This window comes from Natator depressus, chromosome 1 (assembly GCF_965152275.1).
Source record: "Natator depressus isolate rNatDep1 chromosome 1, rNatDep2.hap1, whole genome shotgun sequence".
NCBI classification, from domain to species: domain Eukaryota; kingdom Metazoa; phylum Chordata; order Testudines; family Cheloniidae; genus Natator; species Natator depressus.
Genome location: NC_134234.1, coordinates 298,838,406 through 298,854,633, shown reverse-complemented (window position 1 = coordinate 298,854,633; position 16,228 = coordinate 298,838,406). Strand labels below are relative to the sequence as shown.

The following is a 16,228-nucleotide window of genomic DNA, read 5'->3' as shown; positions in this document are numbered from 1 at the left end:
GAAGCACCACCCACCGAATGCTAGTGACTGGCACCCTGTAAGGCCATGACACTGAAGAGTGTACCAGCTGCTCTCTGCTTCATCAGTGGCTGGCTTACTTCCAGCTTTGACTTCCCATTTAGCAAGGTAAGCCCAGTGCATTTAATAGTCTCTGAGTAAGCATTTCATTGAAAACTCAATGTTACATGTGGCCTAGACAAAAAAGCTGTCAAACATAATAGCCAAGAAGGGGTGAGGTGGGCAAACGGAACACAAAACAACCAATTGCACTGTTCAAAAATGACAATCTACTGGCTTTTTGTTGACCATCTGTTTCTACAGTTAATAATTTATGCCTTTAAAACCACAGGGACATATCCTCAGCTGATGTAAACTAGCGCAGCGCTGTTGAAATCAACAGAGCTGTTAGATTGATTGGCACTGGCTAGCATAGTATGTAAGTGAAAGAAGATGGGGTGAAATTCTGCCCCACACTCACTCATTCCTGTGCTGTGAAAAGACCAAAGCACAGCAGACCCACTGTGGAGGTAAGAAGGAGTGGGAATGTGGACAGGTCAGTGGAGATGTGTGGGCATGGCCAGTGTGTCTGACAGGGTTTGTCTACACAGCATTGTAAACCCTGGGCTGTGGGACCTGGGCTTGCAGACTCTGTGTTTTCAAACCTGTGTTTGAGCACCCATACTGCATGGTAAACCTGGGTTTACAATTGCTGGACCCAGGTCTCACAGGCACATTAACGTGTCCACACTGCACAATGCTGACTGTCTGACTCAGGTCTGTGGCTTGAGCTGCATCCACACTGCAAAATGATAGGGCTTGGACCAGAGTCTCAGCGGACTTGGGCTCTGACCCTTTCCCCTAGCAGGGTTCTAGGACGTGGGTGATTACAGTCTCAAGTCAGAATGATGGAAGCAGCCAGGGCTTGGGCTCAGACCTGAATCAGAGCCAGGACAAATGTGCAGTGTAGACATAGCCTGAGCCATGCATCAGTCCTGTGGGAGTGATGTCACTGGCTGCAGTCACTACAGCCTAGTATCTGCAATGTAACTATGGGGAAGCTCCAAGCCCAGTCTCTTGCCCACTTCCAGCCACCATTTTTTCACATCACCTATGAGACAGACTTTGGCCATGTGTGATGACTATCACCTCTGGGGATCTGGTAATGAACTCAGACCTGTGTACAAGTTCTTTTATCTGTATCTATACAGGTTATGGTGCTGCACCCGTGATGGTATACACACATTCCTGTATGACACAGAGAACAAAGCTAACCAGTGAATCAAGTATATTTATAGCACTCGAAAGCCATGTTCTAATGAAGCTTATACTAAAATATGTATCAGTAATTGGATTCATTAAACTTTAGAAGAAAACAAATGAAATAAATGAGTCAGTCCTGCTATAAGTCTATTTTTAGTAGTCATATGTGTGTTTCAGTGCCTCTCGGTTACTGAGTATGATACTGTGAAGAGTTTGTAGGGTTGGGGCAATTTTATTTTTCTGGGGGGAGGAGGAAATGATGGGGGGAGGTTTTCCTGAGCCTCCTATTCCTCCCACTACATCTTTAATTACCAATGCCTTAAATAGACTTTCAGACTGAGGGGACTAGATGCAGCATGAATGCTGTTCTGAAGTTGGTCCACAGGGTTCACTTGAGGATGATGTGAGGGTCTTACTTCTTCCCAGGAGAGAGGTATGGCCTTCGTACCAATCAACATCCCTACAAGGTTAGGCACTTGAGATCTCAGTGCAGATCCTACTGCAGAGCAAGCTGGGAATTTTCCATCAAAAAGATTTCCCAACAGAAAATGCCCTTTTTTGCAAAAATTGATTTTCCTTGGGGAAATTTCAGTTTTGCTGAAAAATGTCAATTGGATGTTGGGAAACATCAAAATGATGGCTCCCCTGTTCGGGGCTTGGAAGTCTCTTGTGAATTTCACTGGTGTGATATTTTTAACTTAATCTTCTAATAATTTAATGAGGTAGGCTCCAAAAGCCATATGCAGGCATCTGCCTGATCTTAAAAAGTACAGCGCACTCAACAACTCACACTGCAGTTGTGTTTCTGACATTTTGCCCTGATTTAGGATGATTTTTTGTTTTAAATGTGACATTTTTATGGGAGTGGAATTTCCAGTTTCCAACTAGCTCTATCCTACTGTTTTGCAGCATGTTGAGCCATCACTATGCATTGACCATGTTACCTAAAGATAAAGGTTGGAATAGGATTTGCCAAAATGGGAGCCTACGGTTAGGCTCCTACATCCATGTTTAAATATATAGGCATCTCCCCCAAAAGTGCTGAGCACCCAACAGCTCCCGTTGAGCTTAATATGAATTGTTGAGTGCTCAGTACTTTTGAATCAGGCAGGTGCCTGAATATGGATGTGGGAGTCTACCTCACTGAATTATTAGCAACATAAATACAAATATTATATCATTTTAAAAACCTTTACACATCTAATTGGTCAGGAATCCAAAGTGGCCACTACTACAGAAATGTTGCAAAATTTGGCTTTTTTTTAAGTGTTGTTATTATTCACTTCAGGCCAGATCCTCAGCTGGTACAAATGTCCATTGCTCTGCTGACTTCAGGGGAGTTACACCAAAGTGAAGATCTGGATGGCTGTATCTTTTAAAGACATGAATTTTGAATTATCACTCCAATGTGGCTTTGAAATCATTAGCAATTCAGTAACTTTTCAATAAATCACAAGTGAGTTACAGACATTGTGGGCTGTTGAATTTTAAAGTGTCTCTGTTGTATACGGACACAAGAAAATAAATACTTTGTGGAAAATAACAAGCCTCGTACTATGTGTGATACTCTGACCTTTCTGCATTTATGCATAACTAAGAGTACGCTGTGAATTAAAATCAGGGCTTACTCTGTATGAACAGGAAGTAAGCGACAATGAGTTCTCCCTTAAATGTTTTATCTCAATGAAAAAAAAAGTTGCCAAGGCAGTTTTGAAACATTTTCAAGAACCTCATTAATTATTCTTGAGGATTTGATCCTATATTTATTTTTAAAAAAACCTCTTCATATCATGCAATTGCAATAAACATGTATATAAATTTCCCTAGTGGACATGCATGTAAAGAAAGTAAAGGAGTCTATAGGTAAGAATAACTTATGCTCCTGAAGTGGAGTACAGTAAGAGATTTTTAGAAAATAGCACAGGATCCAGTTGTGTGTTGCATGTAAAATGTTTGCAAAACAGCATCCCTTCCTGAAGCTTCTACTTCAGATATGTGTGAGACATGTGCCTGGACAGAGACACTCTCTTTGAAGTATGTCAAACTGCAGCACAGCCTTGCCTAGGCATTTCAGCTTAGCTTACAATAATACACAAAGGCTGAAAACAGAGATTTGATGCCAGATTTTAGCCCACTGTTTAAAAAGTGTCCTCGTATTTCAGCAATCTCTCCCTTGCACATTACGGGCCACCTCACTGTCTGACCATTTGGGCCTTGTCCACCTGTCATTTGTATTTGGATAAGTTCATCACTATTAGTCCCTCATGCTCCAAAACAGGTCTTTCATTGTAAAGACGATGCACGTACACACCGACACCACAGGTGTTTTCCTTACACACCTCATGCATTCACCTTGATTTACATCTTCCCTGCCTTCTGCTGCTTGCATAGTTTTAGGACAGAACTGGTAAATTTTACTACACACAAGCAAGAAGTATGGCAAACACAGTATAATACAAGCAGTGTGGGATGTATGGGGCAGTTGGAGTGAAATTCATCCCTGTAGCAAGGCACAGCACAAGGCCATGGCACTGCTAAGAGCTTACAAATACCAATCAAATACAATAGGGGTGAAATTCACCCCTGTGCAGAGAGCCCATGCAGGTCTATGTATCACATTAGGCCTGATTAAATATTATTTCTACATTTTAAACTGGGGCTTCAGTGGTACACCGAGTTTATTCTGGCTTTCTGCGCAAAGATAAAATTTCTCTTGGAAGAATTCCATGAGTGGTTTGAAAAGGATATACTTTTGATAACAGCCTATCACAGTCACATAAGCAGTAGATACACCTTGTGCTGGCCCTCTGCACTGAGCTGGGTTTTACCCTTGCGGAGCATCTGTGCTATTCTGAAGAAACCCCACAAAATTGCTCTACAAATTGCATTATGGAGAATAAACAGACATCGCAAACATCCAGTTTTCAGGAACATTAGCCAACACCTCAGTTATCCATATAAGCATGGGAATGGTGGAATGAATATTCTGCTGTTTGTGTATTGATAATTTATAGCCATTGAACTGAAATCCTGATCCCAGTGAAGTAACTGGGAGTTTTGCTATTGATTTCAATAGGGCCAGGATTTAACTCCCATGTTTTGATCCTTTGGCTCCACCTGTCATCTTTAGCAGGTTTCAGAGTAACAGCCGTGTTAGTCTGCATTCGCAAAAAGAAAAGGAGTACTTGTGGCACCTTAGAGACTAACCAATTTATTTGAGCATAAGCTTTCGTGAGCTACAACTCACTTCATCGGATGCATACGATGAAGTGAGCTGTAGCTCACGAAAGCTTATGCTCAAGTAAATTGGTTAGTCTCTAAAGTGCCACAAGTACTCCTTATCTTTAGCAGAATCTGTCTTCAGGCCCTGATACTGTCTCAATTTCCACTTCTTCCCATTTAAGCAGACTTCACATCGCAGATGGTTTTTTCCCAATAACTCTCCTCTTTTCAGAAATCTGGTTTATTAACATTAAGCTCAAAACAATGTATCTTCCACTCACCCTTCCTAACTGGCTCATACCTTTGATATTGGGTTCTTAGTTCGGTCCCTGCTGAGGCTTTCCTCCTAGCTGGTTCCTGCTCCTTGCAGACTTCTCTCCCAGGCCTTCCACCTAAGAGCTCTGGAGAGTTACTCAGCCTAGGCCTCCTCCCAAGCCCTTTCCTGACTTTCTTCCCACTCTTTGATGGACCACTCACTCCCAGATCTGCTCTTCTTAGAGTCTTCCCAGCCAGCCAGGTTCCTAGTCACATGATCCCGGTACTTTGGTCCCTCTACTGAGGAAGCAGCCCAACCCCTTAAAAAGTCAGCACACCCTGTGACAAAACATATTCCTCCAAACACTGGTGTTTGGATTCTGAAATTACACATGTGCAATAAGTAGTGTTAATCTGCATTAGACCATCTTTTTTTTATATATTTTCTTACTGTGTGAACACATTACCAGATTGTGTTCTATGAATAAATCCTACTTGTGCGCATATTATAACAATTATATTCAACAATGAGTTATACATCAGCCGACCTGATTCCTAATCAGAATGTTGAAGATACAGCTGAGATGCTATTATCAAAAGTACATCATTTTCAAGCTATTCAGGGAATTCTTCCAGTGTATTTGATCAGTCTATTCAATTTGCCAGATCATAGCAGGCATTTATTTGTCTTTAAAGTTTTTTTAACCATAAGTATAAGAAAAAAGTATTGTTTAACAATACGCTTGGGAACATGTATTTGAATACAGAAAATTAGCTAAGGTGACTATGGAGTAACAATTGTACACCTTGAAGTGATGTAACTTTAATAACCTTTTTAATCACCCACAGAGTCAATTATTGAAGGTTAAAATTAACCCCGTGTGCAGTGCACATACATGTTCTATGCATAAATTGAGCATCAAAGTCCTCAAAATGGGACCGAAGTTGTACATAAGCTTTGTGCGAGCTCTCTTCACAAAGAGGAATTTCATCTGAAGTGAATAATACACATTAAGGAGTGGGTTTTTTTGTTTTGTTTTTGCTTTCAATAACCACACTTTTCAGTCGCTGCAGTCCCTTTGGGCCAAATAGTACTCCCACTGAAGTTAATGGATTTTGCCATTGAATTCAAGGTCACTTTAAAAGTGAAACAAATCCCAAACAATTCTGACAGCAGATTAACAAAAAGGACTGCAATCTACTAATGATGTCAAGATAACTGTATTCTGAAAGGCCTGAGCTACAAATAATGAGCTCAACCCTACAAATCCATCCTAGAAAGGGTTCCCTTTGACTTGAATAGAAGTTCATCATGCGGAAGACTTGCAGGATCAAAATTTCCCCACCAACAATTAGTTGTTCCATAACAGTCTTGAAATAAACTAAATTATTTTTGGTAGTTGTTGTTTTTTTCCCTGTGCTTCTCCCAGATAATCTTGTATAAGATTAAATATGCCAGAGGGCAAAGGGACATGCTCTATGAGGTTTAATACAAAATCCTCATGTTTTTCTAGTTTTAAATATTGCGATTGATATCCAACAAGTAGAGTGAATTGTATACCACACAGGGAGAATGGGAATAACGTATTGCAATAGCCTTTGGTCAGCAATGCCATCTCATAGCACTTGCATTTCATTCCAGCGGTTCCCGACTGGGACAACATCTAAACCTCGCCATATGCGGAGCCTTATAGCTCTATCGTCAGTTTAATATTTCCATAGGCACTGACACACACACACTGCTGTTTGGATGCTCTCGGGACATGTTACTGCACTTCCTAGACAATTGGGGGCAGGGGAAATGGTGGTCTGTCGCCTTACCATGAACTGTGCTGTTGTCACTGTAAGGGGCAGGGGCAGTTCTGCAAGTTTTTCATTGAAATCCTCAAAACTTGCTTCACAACAAACAGACCTACAGTGGGGGGGGGTGTATTTCCCCATCACCCCTCTGCATCCCTTCCAGCGATGGCCCTTGGCTTGGGGCCCCTCGACCCTTGCTAAAGAGCGAACCAACTGGGGGGCGGTGTGAGAGCCGGAGACCTGGGCCTCATCCCCAGCAGCAGCCAACGACAGACCTCTGCCTCCTAAGGGGCTGCAATGTACCAGCCTGCAGCCGGCAGGAAAGGCAGGCGCCTTCCGCGGCCCCGATCGGCGCGGGGAGGGGCCAGTGCAAAGGCATGGGCGAGGAGCTGGGCAGCCGAATCCCCCGCCCCGCTGGCTGGCCCCGGCTCCCCACTAACTCCGGCTGGGCAGCCGCACAGGGCAAGGGCAACGGGCAGCCGCCTTGGGCTCAGCCAGGCGGCGGCGGCGGCGGCGTTACGGGGAGAGACACTGTGCCGCTGCGACAGGGGAGGACGAGGCTGGGAGCTGAAGGAGGCGCAGTGAGCATGCGCCGCCAGAGCCACTGACTAGGTTCTCGGTCCAGGTACCAAGGCAAAAAAAAAAAAAAAAAAAAAAAACCCAACCACCAGCCCCACTGAGCAATTTATAGCCCGCCGACGCTGTAGTGTGTGTGGCTCTCCAGCACCAACAGGTAGGAGGAGAGGGGCTGGAGGGGCGGCCTGGGGGGCACCGTGCTGGCGCGGCTGCTGGCTTTGCGGGGAGGGGGGAGTGAGCTGCCTCCCCCGGGTTTTTTATCATTCTTATTATTTTATTATTTTCAAACTAAACTGCACCATGGACGTGCCCACAGACCATGCATCTTCAGCCGGGCTCCGTCTGAGCGGCCCAGGGCCGGGCAGGCTGGGCAGGCGCAGGGCAAAAGGGGCTGCAAAGCACCCGCAGCACCCAAGGCGCCCTTGCAACCCAGAAGCAAGGCTCCCCCGGCCTCGCTGTGTAGGTGTGTGCATGCCGATCTAGCTGTGCGTCGGACAGAGAGGGGAAGGAGGGGGAAACTGGGGGGGGAGGGGGGGAGAAGGATTTCATGGGTTTAAAACGTTGCCACGATCCGATCAGCCTCTGTTTACACAGCAGTAATCAGGCGCTTTGTGGATGGTAAGAATGGAAGGATTCTGGTGGAATTCAGTGTGAATCTCCTTTGTACACCCGAGGTGGCATAGGAAGCACTTCATGTGAATAACAGAGGAGCCTGATCATACTTGCAGTGGCTCTTGTCCCTGGGCTTTGGAAAAGCAGCAGGCAATTTTTGATTGTATTTTTTTTTCTTTTGCATGAAATGTATTCAGTTGCAATTCAGCCGGAGAATTTGTGTAAATCGTGGAGTCCTAATTAACTAAAGGAAGATCTGTTCATTATGCCTTTATTTAAGCACAGCCAGAGACAGCCCTTTCAATGGAAGGGAATTATTTCTTGGGTGTGTTTCCTTTCTCTCCTTCCCCCCTCCCCTTCAATGTTTACATTTACCAGGGTTTAATAATAATGTTGGGGCTTTAAAGATAATGTTGGGGCTTTAAAGATTTATAATAATAAAGCGGGGGGGCAGAAGAAGGACGGGGGGGAACCTTTAAAGCACAGTGCTGTTGTCTGTCTAGCATCTGTGTTTATTTCAAACCTAAATGACAAAATCATGGTTTACAGGGGAAAAAACAGTGAATACCATTTTCTTTTACAATGTGCATGAGCTAACACTGTGATTAATGTGCTTTGGTGACGGGTTAAAAAGCATAAATTCTGCAGGGTTTCTTTGGGTATGATCCATATCAACACAGCAGCTGCCTCTAAAACATTGACAAATATGTAGATGTAAAATAAATGTAGGTAATGTGCAAATATAAGTGGCCTTTTAGGATTTTTTTTTTTTAAGATGCCAATGATTATTTCCTGGAGTTATGAACTGGGGATCATTTTATTCATAAAGCCTTTGAGGCATGAACTATAAAATTGTATATTCTACCAAATATAAGGTGTATACCAAATATGATATGTTTGATCAGTTCAGGGGCAATAAACAAGCCAAATCTATGAAATTACAAACAAGCCAAAATGTTATACAATAAGTATGCAGGTAATATAAAAAATGCCTCATGGTATATAAAAACAAATAGTGCACAGATTTACAACTTGATTTGGGTCCCCATAAATTAACATCTTTGTTAGCACTTTCTGACATCATTACTTAATAACTTAAGAACTGATAGCTCACTTTTTTTTTTCAGATATTTTGATGGCATGACAAGTCAGAAAGAAGAAAAGAGGATGTACTGTATGACTAGACACAAGATCTGTTCTGTTTGTGGATTACATTTGCAGTAAGATGTATGGATCTATTTTTCCCTTGTTCTTATATATAGATCATAAGACTTGACTGAGGCAATATCCATATCATCCATCCATCTATGGCGAACTACAGCCATGCAGCTGACAACATTTTACAAAATCTCTCTCCTTTAACAGCCTTTCTGAAACTGACTTCACTGGGTTTCATAATAGGAGTCAGTGTGGTGGGTAACCTTCTGATCTCCATTTTGCTAGTCAAAGATAAGACCTTGCATAGAGCTCCTTACTACTTCCTGTTGGATCTTTGCTGCTCAGACATCCTCAGATCTGCTATTTGTTTCCCGTTTGTTTTCACCTCTGTAAAAAATGGCTCTACTTGGACGTATGGGACTCTTACTTGCAAAGTGATTGCCTTTTTGGGGGTTTTGTCCTGCTTTCACACTGCTTTCATGCTGTTCTGCATAAGTGTCACCAGGTACTTAGCTATTGCCCACCACCGGTTTTATACAAAAAGGCTGACCTTCTGGACTTGTTTGGCAGTTATCTGTATGGTGTGGACCCTTTCTGTAGCTATGGCTTTCCCCCCAGTTTTAGACGTGGGCACCTACTCATTCATTAGGGAGGAAGACCAATGCACATTTCAGCATCGTTCTTTCAGGGCCAATGATTCTTTGGGATTTATGCTTCTTCTTGCCCTTATACTCCTAGCCACACAGCTTGTCTACCTCAAGCTGATATTTTTCGTTCATGATCGCAGGAAAATGAAGCCAGTCCAGTTCGTTGCTGCGGTGAGCCAGAACTGGACTTTTCATGGCCCTGGAGCCAGTGGTCAAGCAGCAGCTAATTGGCTGGCTGGATTTGGAAGGGGTCCCACACCACCAACCTTGCTGGGAATCAGGCAAAATGCAAATACCACCGGCAGGAGAAGGCTACTGGTCTTAGATGAGTTCAAAATGGAAAAGCGAATCAGCAGAATGTTTTACATTATGACATTCCTCTTTCTGACCTTGTGGGGTCCCTATTTGGTAGCCTGTTACTGGAGAGTTTTTGCAAGAGGGCCTGTCGTACCAGGGGGATTTCTAACGGCCGCTGTCTGGATGAGTTTTGCCCAGGCTGGAATCAATCCTTTTGTCTGCATTTTCTCCAACAGGGAGCTGAGGCGCTGTTTCAGTACAACCCTTCTTTACTGCAGAAAATCCAGGTTACCAAGGGAACCTTACTGTGTTATATGAGGGAGCATCTGTAAATCTTTAGCCTTGTGAAACACTACCCTTTATCTGCTAAGCAATTGTGGCCTGTAGCCATGTCTTGAGAAGAAAACCAAGAATGGGAAGTCAGCAGCTATAAGGATTTGGGCAACATTCTGCAGTCTTTGCAATAGCTCACCTATAATCCTATTTGAAACCCAAAAGTGTTCCTGCTGACCACTGGTGAAGGTTTGTAATTAAGAAAAAAGGACTGAACCACTGCCCTGAATTCCTTTATGTGGTTGAAATCTAGATAAGGATTGCAGATGCTAAGTATCAGTGCTAAATGCTGTGTATATCACTACATAAAATAAGACCATCAAAACGATTAGCATTGGACATCTTAATAAGTTAAGTTGATATGAGGTTAATGTGTTGATAAAACTAATTTTAGACATCTGAAGACGTTTAAAACATTTCATACAATTATTGTTTTGCAAAGACTGAAAATTGGGGACTCGTAAGTACCGTAACTAATTAAAGATGTGCCATGCATTATTGGATTATCACACTGACAAATCTGTTTGCCTTGTGAGTGAGTTTTGGGGAGCATTCCAAAGCAGTATTTTTGTTCAAATTAGACTTTACTCTTTTTTTCCAAATATATTACTCTTTCTAAGTACCATTTCCTTAACAGTGAAATTACTAGCATTCAACTGTATTCTGTGGTTTTTGCTGATTTGGTATAAAGTTTATTGGCATCTTATTTATGTTTTTTAAAAAGCTAGGTATCAGTCTGTTAGGCAACGTTAGCCTAGGTAATACCCAGTCATAATTGAATGGTCATAATTATACAGAATAAACACATGTTGCCTTAAAGGGTTATCTAGTATCTTCCATTTTGTTTAGCAATGAAGCAAATAAGCAAGGAAAATTGAATCAGTAACTCTGGTCAGTCATTTGGGAGTGCATGAACGATCACATAATCCTCTTTCCTTTTTACTGCTATGGTTCCCAAAATCAGTATGCACATCACTGGGATGATATGATATTTTTTCTAGGTGTGCTGCCCATTCTAGTTTGCTCTGAGAAACACAGGCAGTTGATGTATGTTTATATTTTAAGACAGCTGTCATAGGGAGACCGCAGCCTTGGTATGATATCTTGCACAATTTTTGAAGCATTTATTCTACTGAAGGCACAGTCTTGTTTATACTTTCTGCACATTTTGGTGTATTGGTTGTTTTAAATTCTTTAAGTTTTAACTTGTGGAAGCATATAATATGATTTCTAGTATTTTAGAAATACATTAGAGTCTGTGAGTCTTTCCTTCTTTAAGGTACAGATGTGTGGATTTCAATATAAAGTTGCATTTGCCAAAATTTACCTGTGTAGCCTGTTAATTTTCTTGGAATAAAATTTTACATTTTTTCCAGTTTTATACAGTTAACCTTTTTTATTTTGTCAAGTGAGCTAGCATGAGATTTGAGAATGTAGCCATTATGGATTATTATTCTTTGCAGTCACTGTATTCGCAAACTGTAAATGCATGAATGATGGGGACCACAGGATTGATAAATGATATTATCTACAATAGCACTGTTGTGTAGTTTATCATAATTATCCCTCTTATCTATTCTAAGATGTCAGTTATATTTAAAGGTACAACACAGTATTAGACATAAACTTCACAGTTTAATTTTGGTAAGTGTATACATTTGAAGCACAACATCATGAGTCTGTCAGACATAAAGAATGTTGGTTTTCTTAAGGTTTAAAAGAAAAGACTAGTGGTTTTAATTAAATATTGGTGTACTCTGTCATTGTAGTTTTATGACCAGCCGGGTAATCCAAATATACACAAGCAGCAGTCAGTAACTGAAATTCTTAAGTTTGTATGATAACATTATACAGTGTGTATGCAGCAATTCAGAGAGTTGTGTCTATATATGATCAGACAACTTGATCACAGATTTTTAGTGAGCAATCTGTTTATTTGACCTCACTTACACTTTATACCAAGGTTGATTGGTTGAGAGACATAGTTTAATATACAGATTTGAAACAGAAAAATCACTACACTAATGATTTGTCATTGGACCAGGAATATTGCAGATCATAATTTGAAATGGGACCAAGAAACTTCTAGCAAAAAGGCTTTTTTATTACACTGAAAAAGGCTTTGAAATTAATATGGCTAAAAATTTGTCTAAAATAGCAAAATGGAATAAAAAGTAAATTATATGTTGAGAAAAATTCTGGAAGTTGTCCCACTTAAGTTTACTAAACAGTTGATTGGCAATAACTTTAGTCTGATTTCTATAAAATAGTAACCTTTACAAGGAAAATTGATATTACATATTGTAATAAAGATGTACATACACATAAAGCTGTAAATAAAGTTATAGTAGTACATATAATAGGTTCTGAAGATTAGCCAGATAGTTGTCAAGTAAGATACTTTCAAAAACTGCAGATTCAGGCCTGGGTGTGGCTCCTAAGAAAGTCAATTGGTATTTGCCCATTAACATAATTTGGTAGCAGAAGCAGACCCGAACATTTCTGGAACGCTCTGATTCTGGAGTACTAAGAAGGCTGTATTTACTCTGCAGTGGGAAAAAAACTATTTAAAATTATTTCCCTGGAAATTTTGCAAACAGTAAAGATGTTAATTATAATAATAAACAACAAACAAGTCTGAAAGCAATTTTTTTGCTAAATATATTTCTTTTTGACATTAGTATGCTTTGTTATACAGTTTGATACAATTCTTTGGACTTTAACTAAACATACACAGTTGTGTTATTACTTGACAAGAAGCCAGAACTATTTTCAAAATTACATTATAAGAGGTCCTATGTCACAGCTACTTCCTTTTATTCTGTCCCATTATAAAGGAACAAGGGGACATTCAATGAAATTAAAAGACAACACATTAAGTTATGTTTTATGCAACATATAATTGCTCTGTGGAACTCACTGGCACATGATGTTATTGAGGCAAATATCTTAAATAAGATTTCTATGAGGATTATATGCTTACATGAATTAAAATAGCATGTGCAGTTATTGTAATTCTTGTCATTTTGATCCTGGTTAATGTATCAACCTCATGCTTCAGGATATAAATTGATTGGGCCAAGAAGATTCTCTCCATATTACTGCACAGTTGTCAGGGTTCCTTGTGGGGGCTTTTTGCTTTCCTCTGAAATTCAGGGTTTAGGCCACTGCCAGAGCTATGATAGTAGACTAGAAGAGTTACTGGTCTCTTCTGGTATAACAATATCATCCTACTGTACAGCTGCATTTACCTTTTATTCTCACACATTTAACTTAAAGTTAGCCGTTTTCATTTTAATCTTACTGACGAAGTATCGGAGGAAATCAGCAGGAACAGGCCCCTTCAATCAAAGTGTCTCCAGCCCCACTCCCTTCCTCCCCCTTAATTGCCCCTCTGACCCCTAGGCAGCCTCCCTATCCACCCCATTTCCAACTGCGTTGTTTCATTTTCTTAGTTTCTCTCTGCTCCTGTTCCTGTGCTCTTTTAGGACCATCCCACCCAGTCCTCCACCCTTCTGCCTACCCCCATCCAAATAGTGGATTCACTTGCTGCAGCAACAAGCCCCAGCCATCTGGATTCCCTTCCTGAAGAAGAAGATAGCAGGCAGTAGGTTCCCTGCTGGTATTGCTAGTTTCGGAGCTGTCATTTCCCATTTCCTGGCTAACAGGATCTGGTCTCTGTGCCATGGGGCTTCATCCAAGAAGTAGGTGAACCAGAAAGGAAAAAGTTAAAATAAAAGTAACTTTTTTCCCCAAAATAAAGGAGACCATAATTATTGTTCTGTTGCCCAGGAGACATCTGATTTGTGAAGTCTTAGTTTAAAAACACGTTAAATGGATAACAACATCTAGCTAGTAAATGAAAGCAACATTTTGTACAACTACAAAATATTCTTATAAAACAGCTTTCAATCAATCTTTAGACCTGGAGGGCATAGGAGACCAGTGTGGTGATCCCCTTTGAAGTGTGTTGTGTTTGTTCACTTGCATTGTCTTTGCTCTGCCTTTTATGCATAAGAACATTTACTTTTATTAATACAAGTCGACTGCTGGAGCAGCATGTTATTACTGATGGGTAAAGAAGCTAGTTCGATGACTTTCACAGAGGTGAATTAGAATGTGTATTTTGACTAGAACATTTGTTTTTTAATAAATGTTGACTAAAAGTTTTGAGTTATCAAGCCATTACATAGTTATACAATCTTACATACCAGGTAGTGAACTTCCTTCTAATTTATATTCATTGAGCACTATTTAAGTGCATGTTACAGCATTCCTCTAATTGACTTTTCAGAGGAAGAGGAAGGATGTTCATCCTAAAATATTGTTCTCCATTATTACAAGTCAGTATAAAATTCTTTCCTACTAATTATTGAAGTGACTTTCAGTGAGAAGAGTTCAGTGGGCTCAATTTGATGAGTAAGGGTCATAAATTTCCCTCCATTGATGGGACGATATGGCACTGTACAATGCATATCCCAGTCCCAAATCAAATAGCTTGTATAATATACAACGATTTTCCTAGAATGACTTGGAAGTATCTCATGTGCTTTATATCCAAAGAAAGGGAGCTTCTGGGTCACAGAGAGTCTTTGGCTAGCTAACATGGAGAAAGCATGTGTTTATGTTAGAGATTGCCTCATGATACATAGCAAAGTTCTTTTTTTTTCTTATTTAGCTAAATGGTATCAGTATGTAAAAAGATGTTGACCAAAGAAGTGATGCAGTAAGTAACTTGGATCTTTCTTTATTGTCTAAACAGGAAACATCGTCTTATGGTAAAAACAATATTTAACCTTTTGAAATTAAATATATCTGGTTATCCATGTAATACATACAATTGAGATACACCTATTAACAGAAATAGTAATGATCAAGATTTTCAAAAGTCACTAGTGGTTTTGGGTGCCTGACATGAAACATCTTAAATGGGCCTTGTTTTTAAAGGGGGGAGGGAGAGGGAGGGTCTGAATCTACTGAAGTCAAAACCTATACAAATATTAGGCAACCTTCTGTCTCCAGAGGTTGTGCCTAAGTATCCCCAAATGAAGTGAGTAAACTTCTGCTCCACCTTTGTTAGGAGGCCACTTTTGTTAAGCAACCAAATCTTGCTCGGTTGTTGATCCCTTCACTGGTTGCTTAAAACAAGTTTCACTTTAATGTAATATCTAGAAATCCTGAGTGTGAAATAATATTGTTGACTTTCTATTGTTGTGTCACCATGTTGTTGCACTGTTATATTTAAAATCTAAGTCAGAGAGCAAAGATAATGACAGAAGAAAGGAGTGAGCCACTGATAGAATAAAGACACATGCTTCATGCAGTCTCACTCTCCTCACTCCCTCTCTCATTTTAAATGAATGTCAAAGTTACACATTCAAGATCAGCTCATACATTCTGTATTCAAGCAAAACTCCTACTGAAGTTACAACGGTTTTACTTCAGTGAGGAATGCAGGTTTAGGTTTTGAAAATATATTAAAAATAGTCCGGAAAAGTATAATGCACAAGCTCAGGTTTTCATAGCAATGAAAAATATGTTATCTCAGTCATATTACATGTTCTGTATATTAAAGCATGCATTTAAAAGCCTAACAATCCCAACTGTCAAGTACCAGCATGTATGTGCTGTATGGGACTTTAACGTTGTTATGAGAATCTTATGTTTTTTCTGACTCTTTATTTTAACCTTGCAAATTCAGGGCTTGCTAGTGTGAATGGTCAAAGAGGATTGTTCACAATAAAAAGCACTACATTAGTGAGTGTTAGCAGGTCAGGCCCTTAAAATGGACATGGATTGAGACTGCCCTGGCACAGGTGTGCAAGAGGGAGAAGAGGGCAAGGAAGATTTCACCTACACCCTCATCCCTTGTGCAATGGCCAGCCACAATCCCAATCCTGCTGTTCCCATGATGAAATTAATTCATATGCAGAAGGCCAGCACAAGGCCTGTGCCCCAAGTAAACCCTGTTTTGAGGGATTTACGAGGAGCATAAGTCTGGCATTAGCTCTCTGGCTATTGGTGAATGCTAATCTCCCCACAAAGCAACATCAGCTTTCCCAGTCAGC

At 40.5% G+C, this 16,228-nt stretch overlaps 1 protein-coding gene across 3 annotated transcripts; it reads left to right on the top strand.

Moving 5' to 3' along the window:
• The first annotated feature begins 6,862 nt into the window (after positions 1 to 6,862).
• GPR85 (G protein-coupled receptor 85) lies at positions 6,863 to 11,684 on the top strand. 3 transcript variants are annotated; one of them, XM_074951976.1, is made up of 2 exons: positions 6,863 to 7,270; positions 8,853 to 11,684. In XM_074951976.1, exon 2 carries the CDS (start codon positions 9,033 to 9,035, stop codon positions 10,143 to 10,145), a length of 1,113 nt encoding a protein of 370 aa, XP_074808077.1. In that variant the 5' UTR covers positions 6,863 to 7,270; positions 8,853 to 9,032; the 3' UTR covers positions 10,146 to 11,684. The 3 variants fall into 3 exon arrangements, with proteins under 3 accessions (XP_074808077.1, XP_074808083.1, XP_074808091.1); XM_074951982.1 differs by lacking the exon at positions 6,863 to 7,270 and adding an exon at positions 7,404 to 7,576; XM_074951990.1 differs by lacking the exon at positions 6,863 to 7,270 and adding an exon at positions 7,798 to 8,050.
• Positions 11,685 to 16,228: the final 4,544 nt, after the last annotated feature.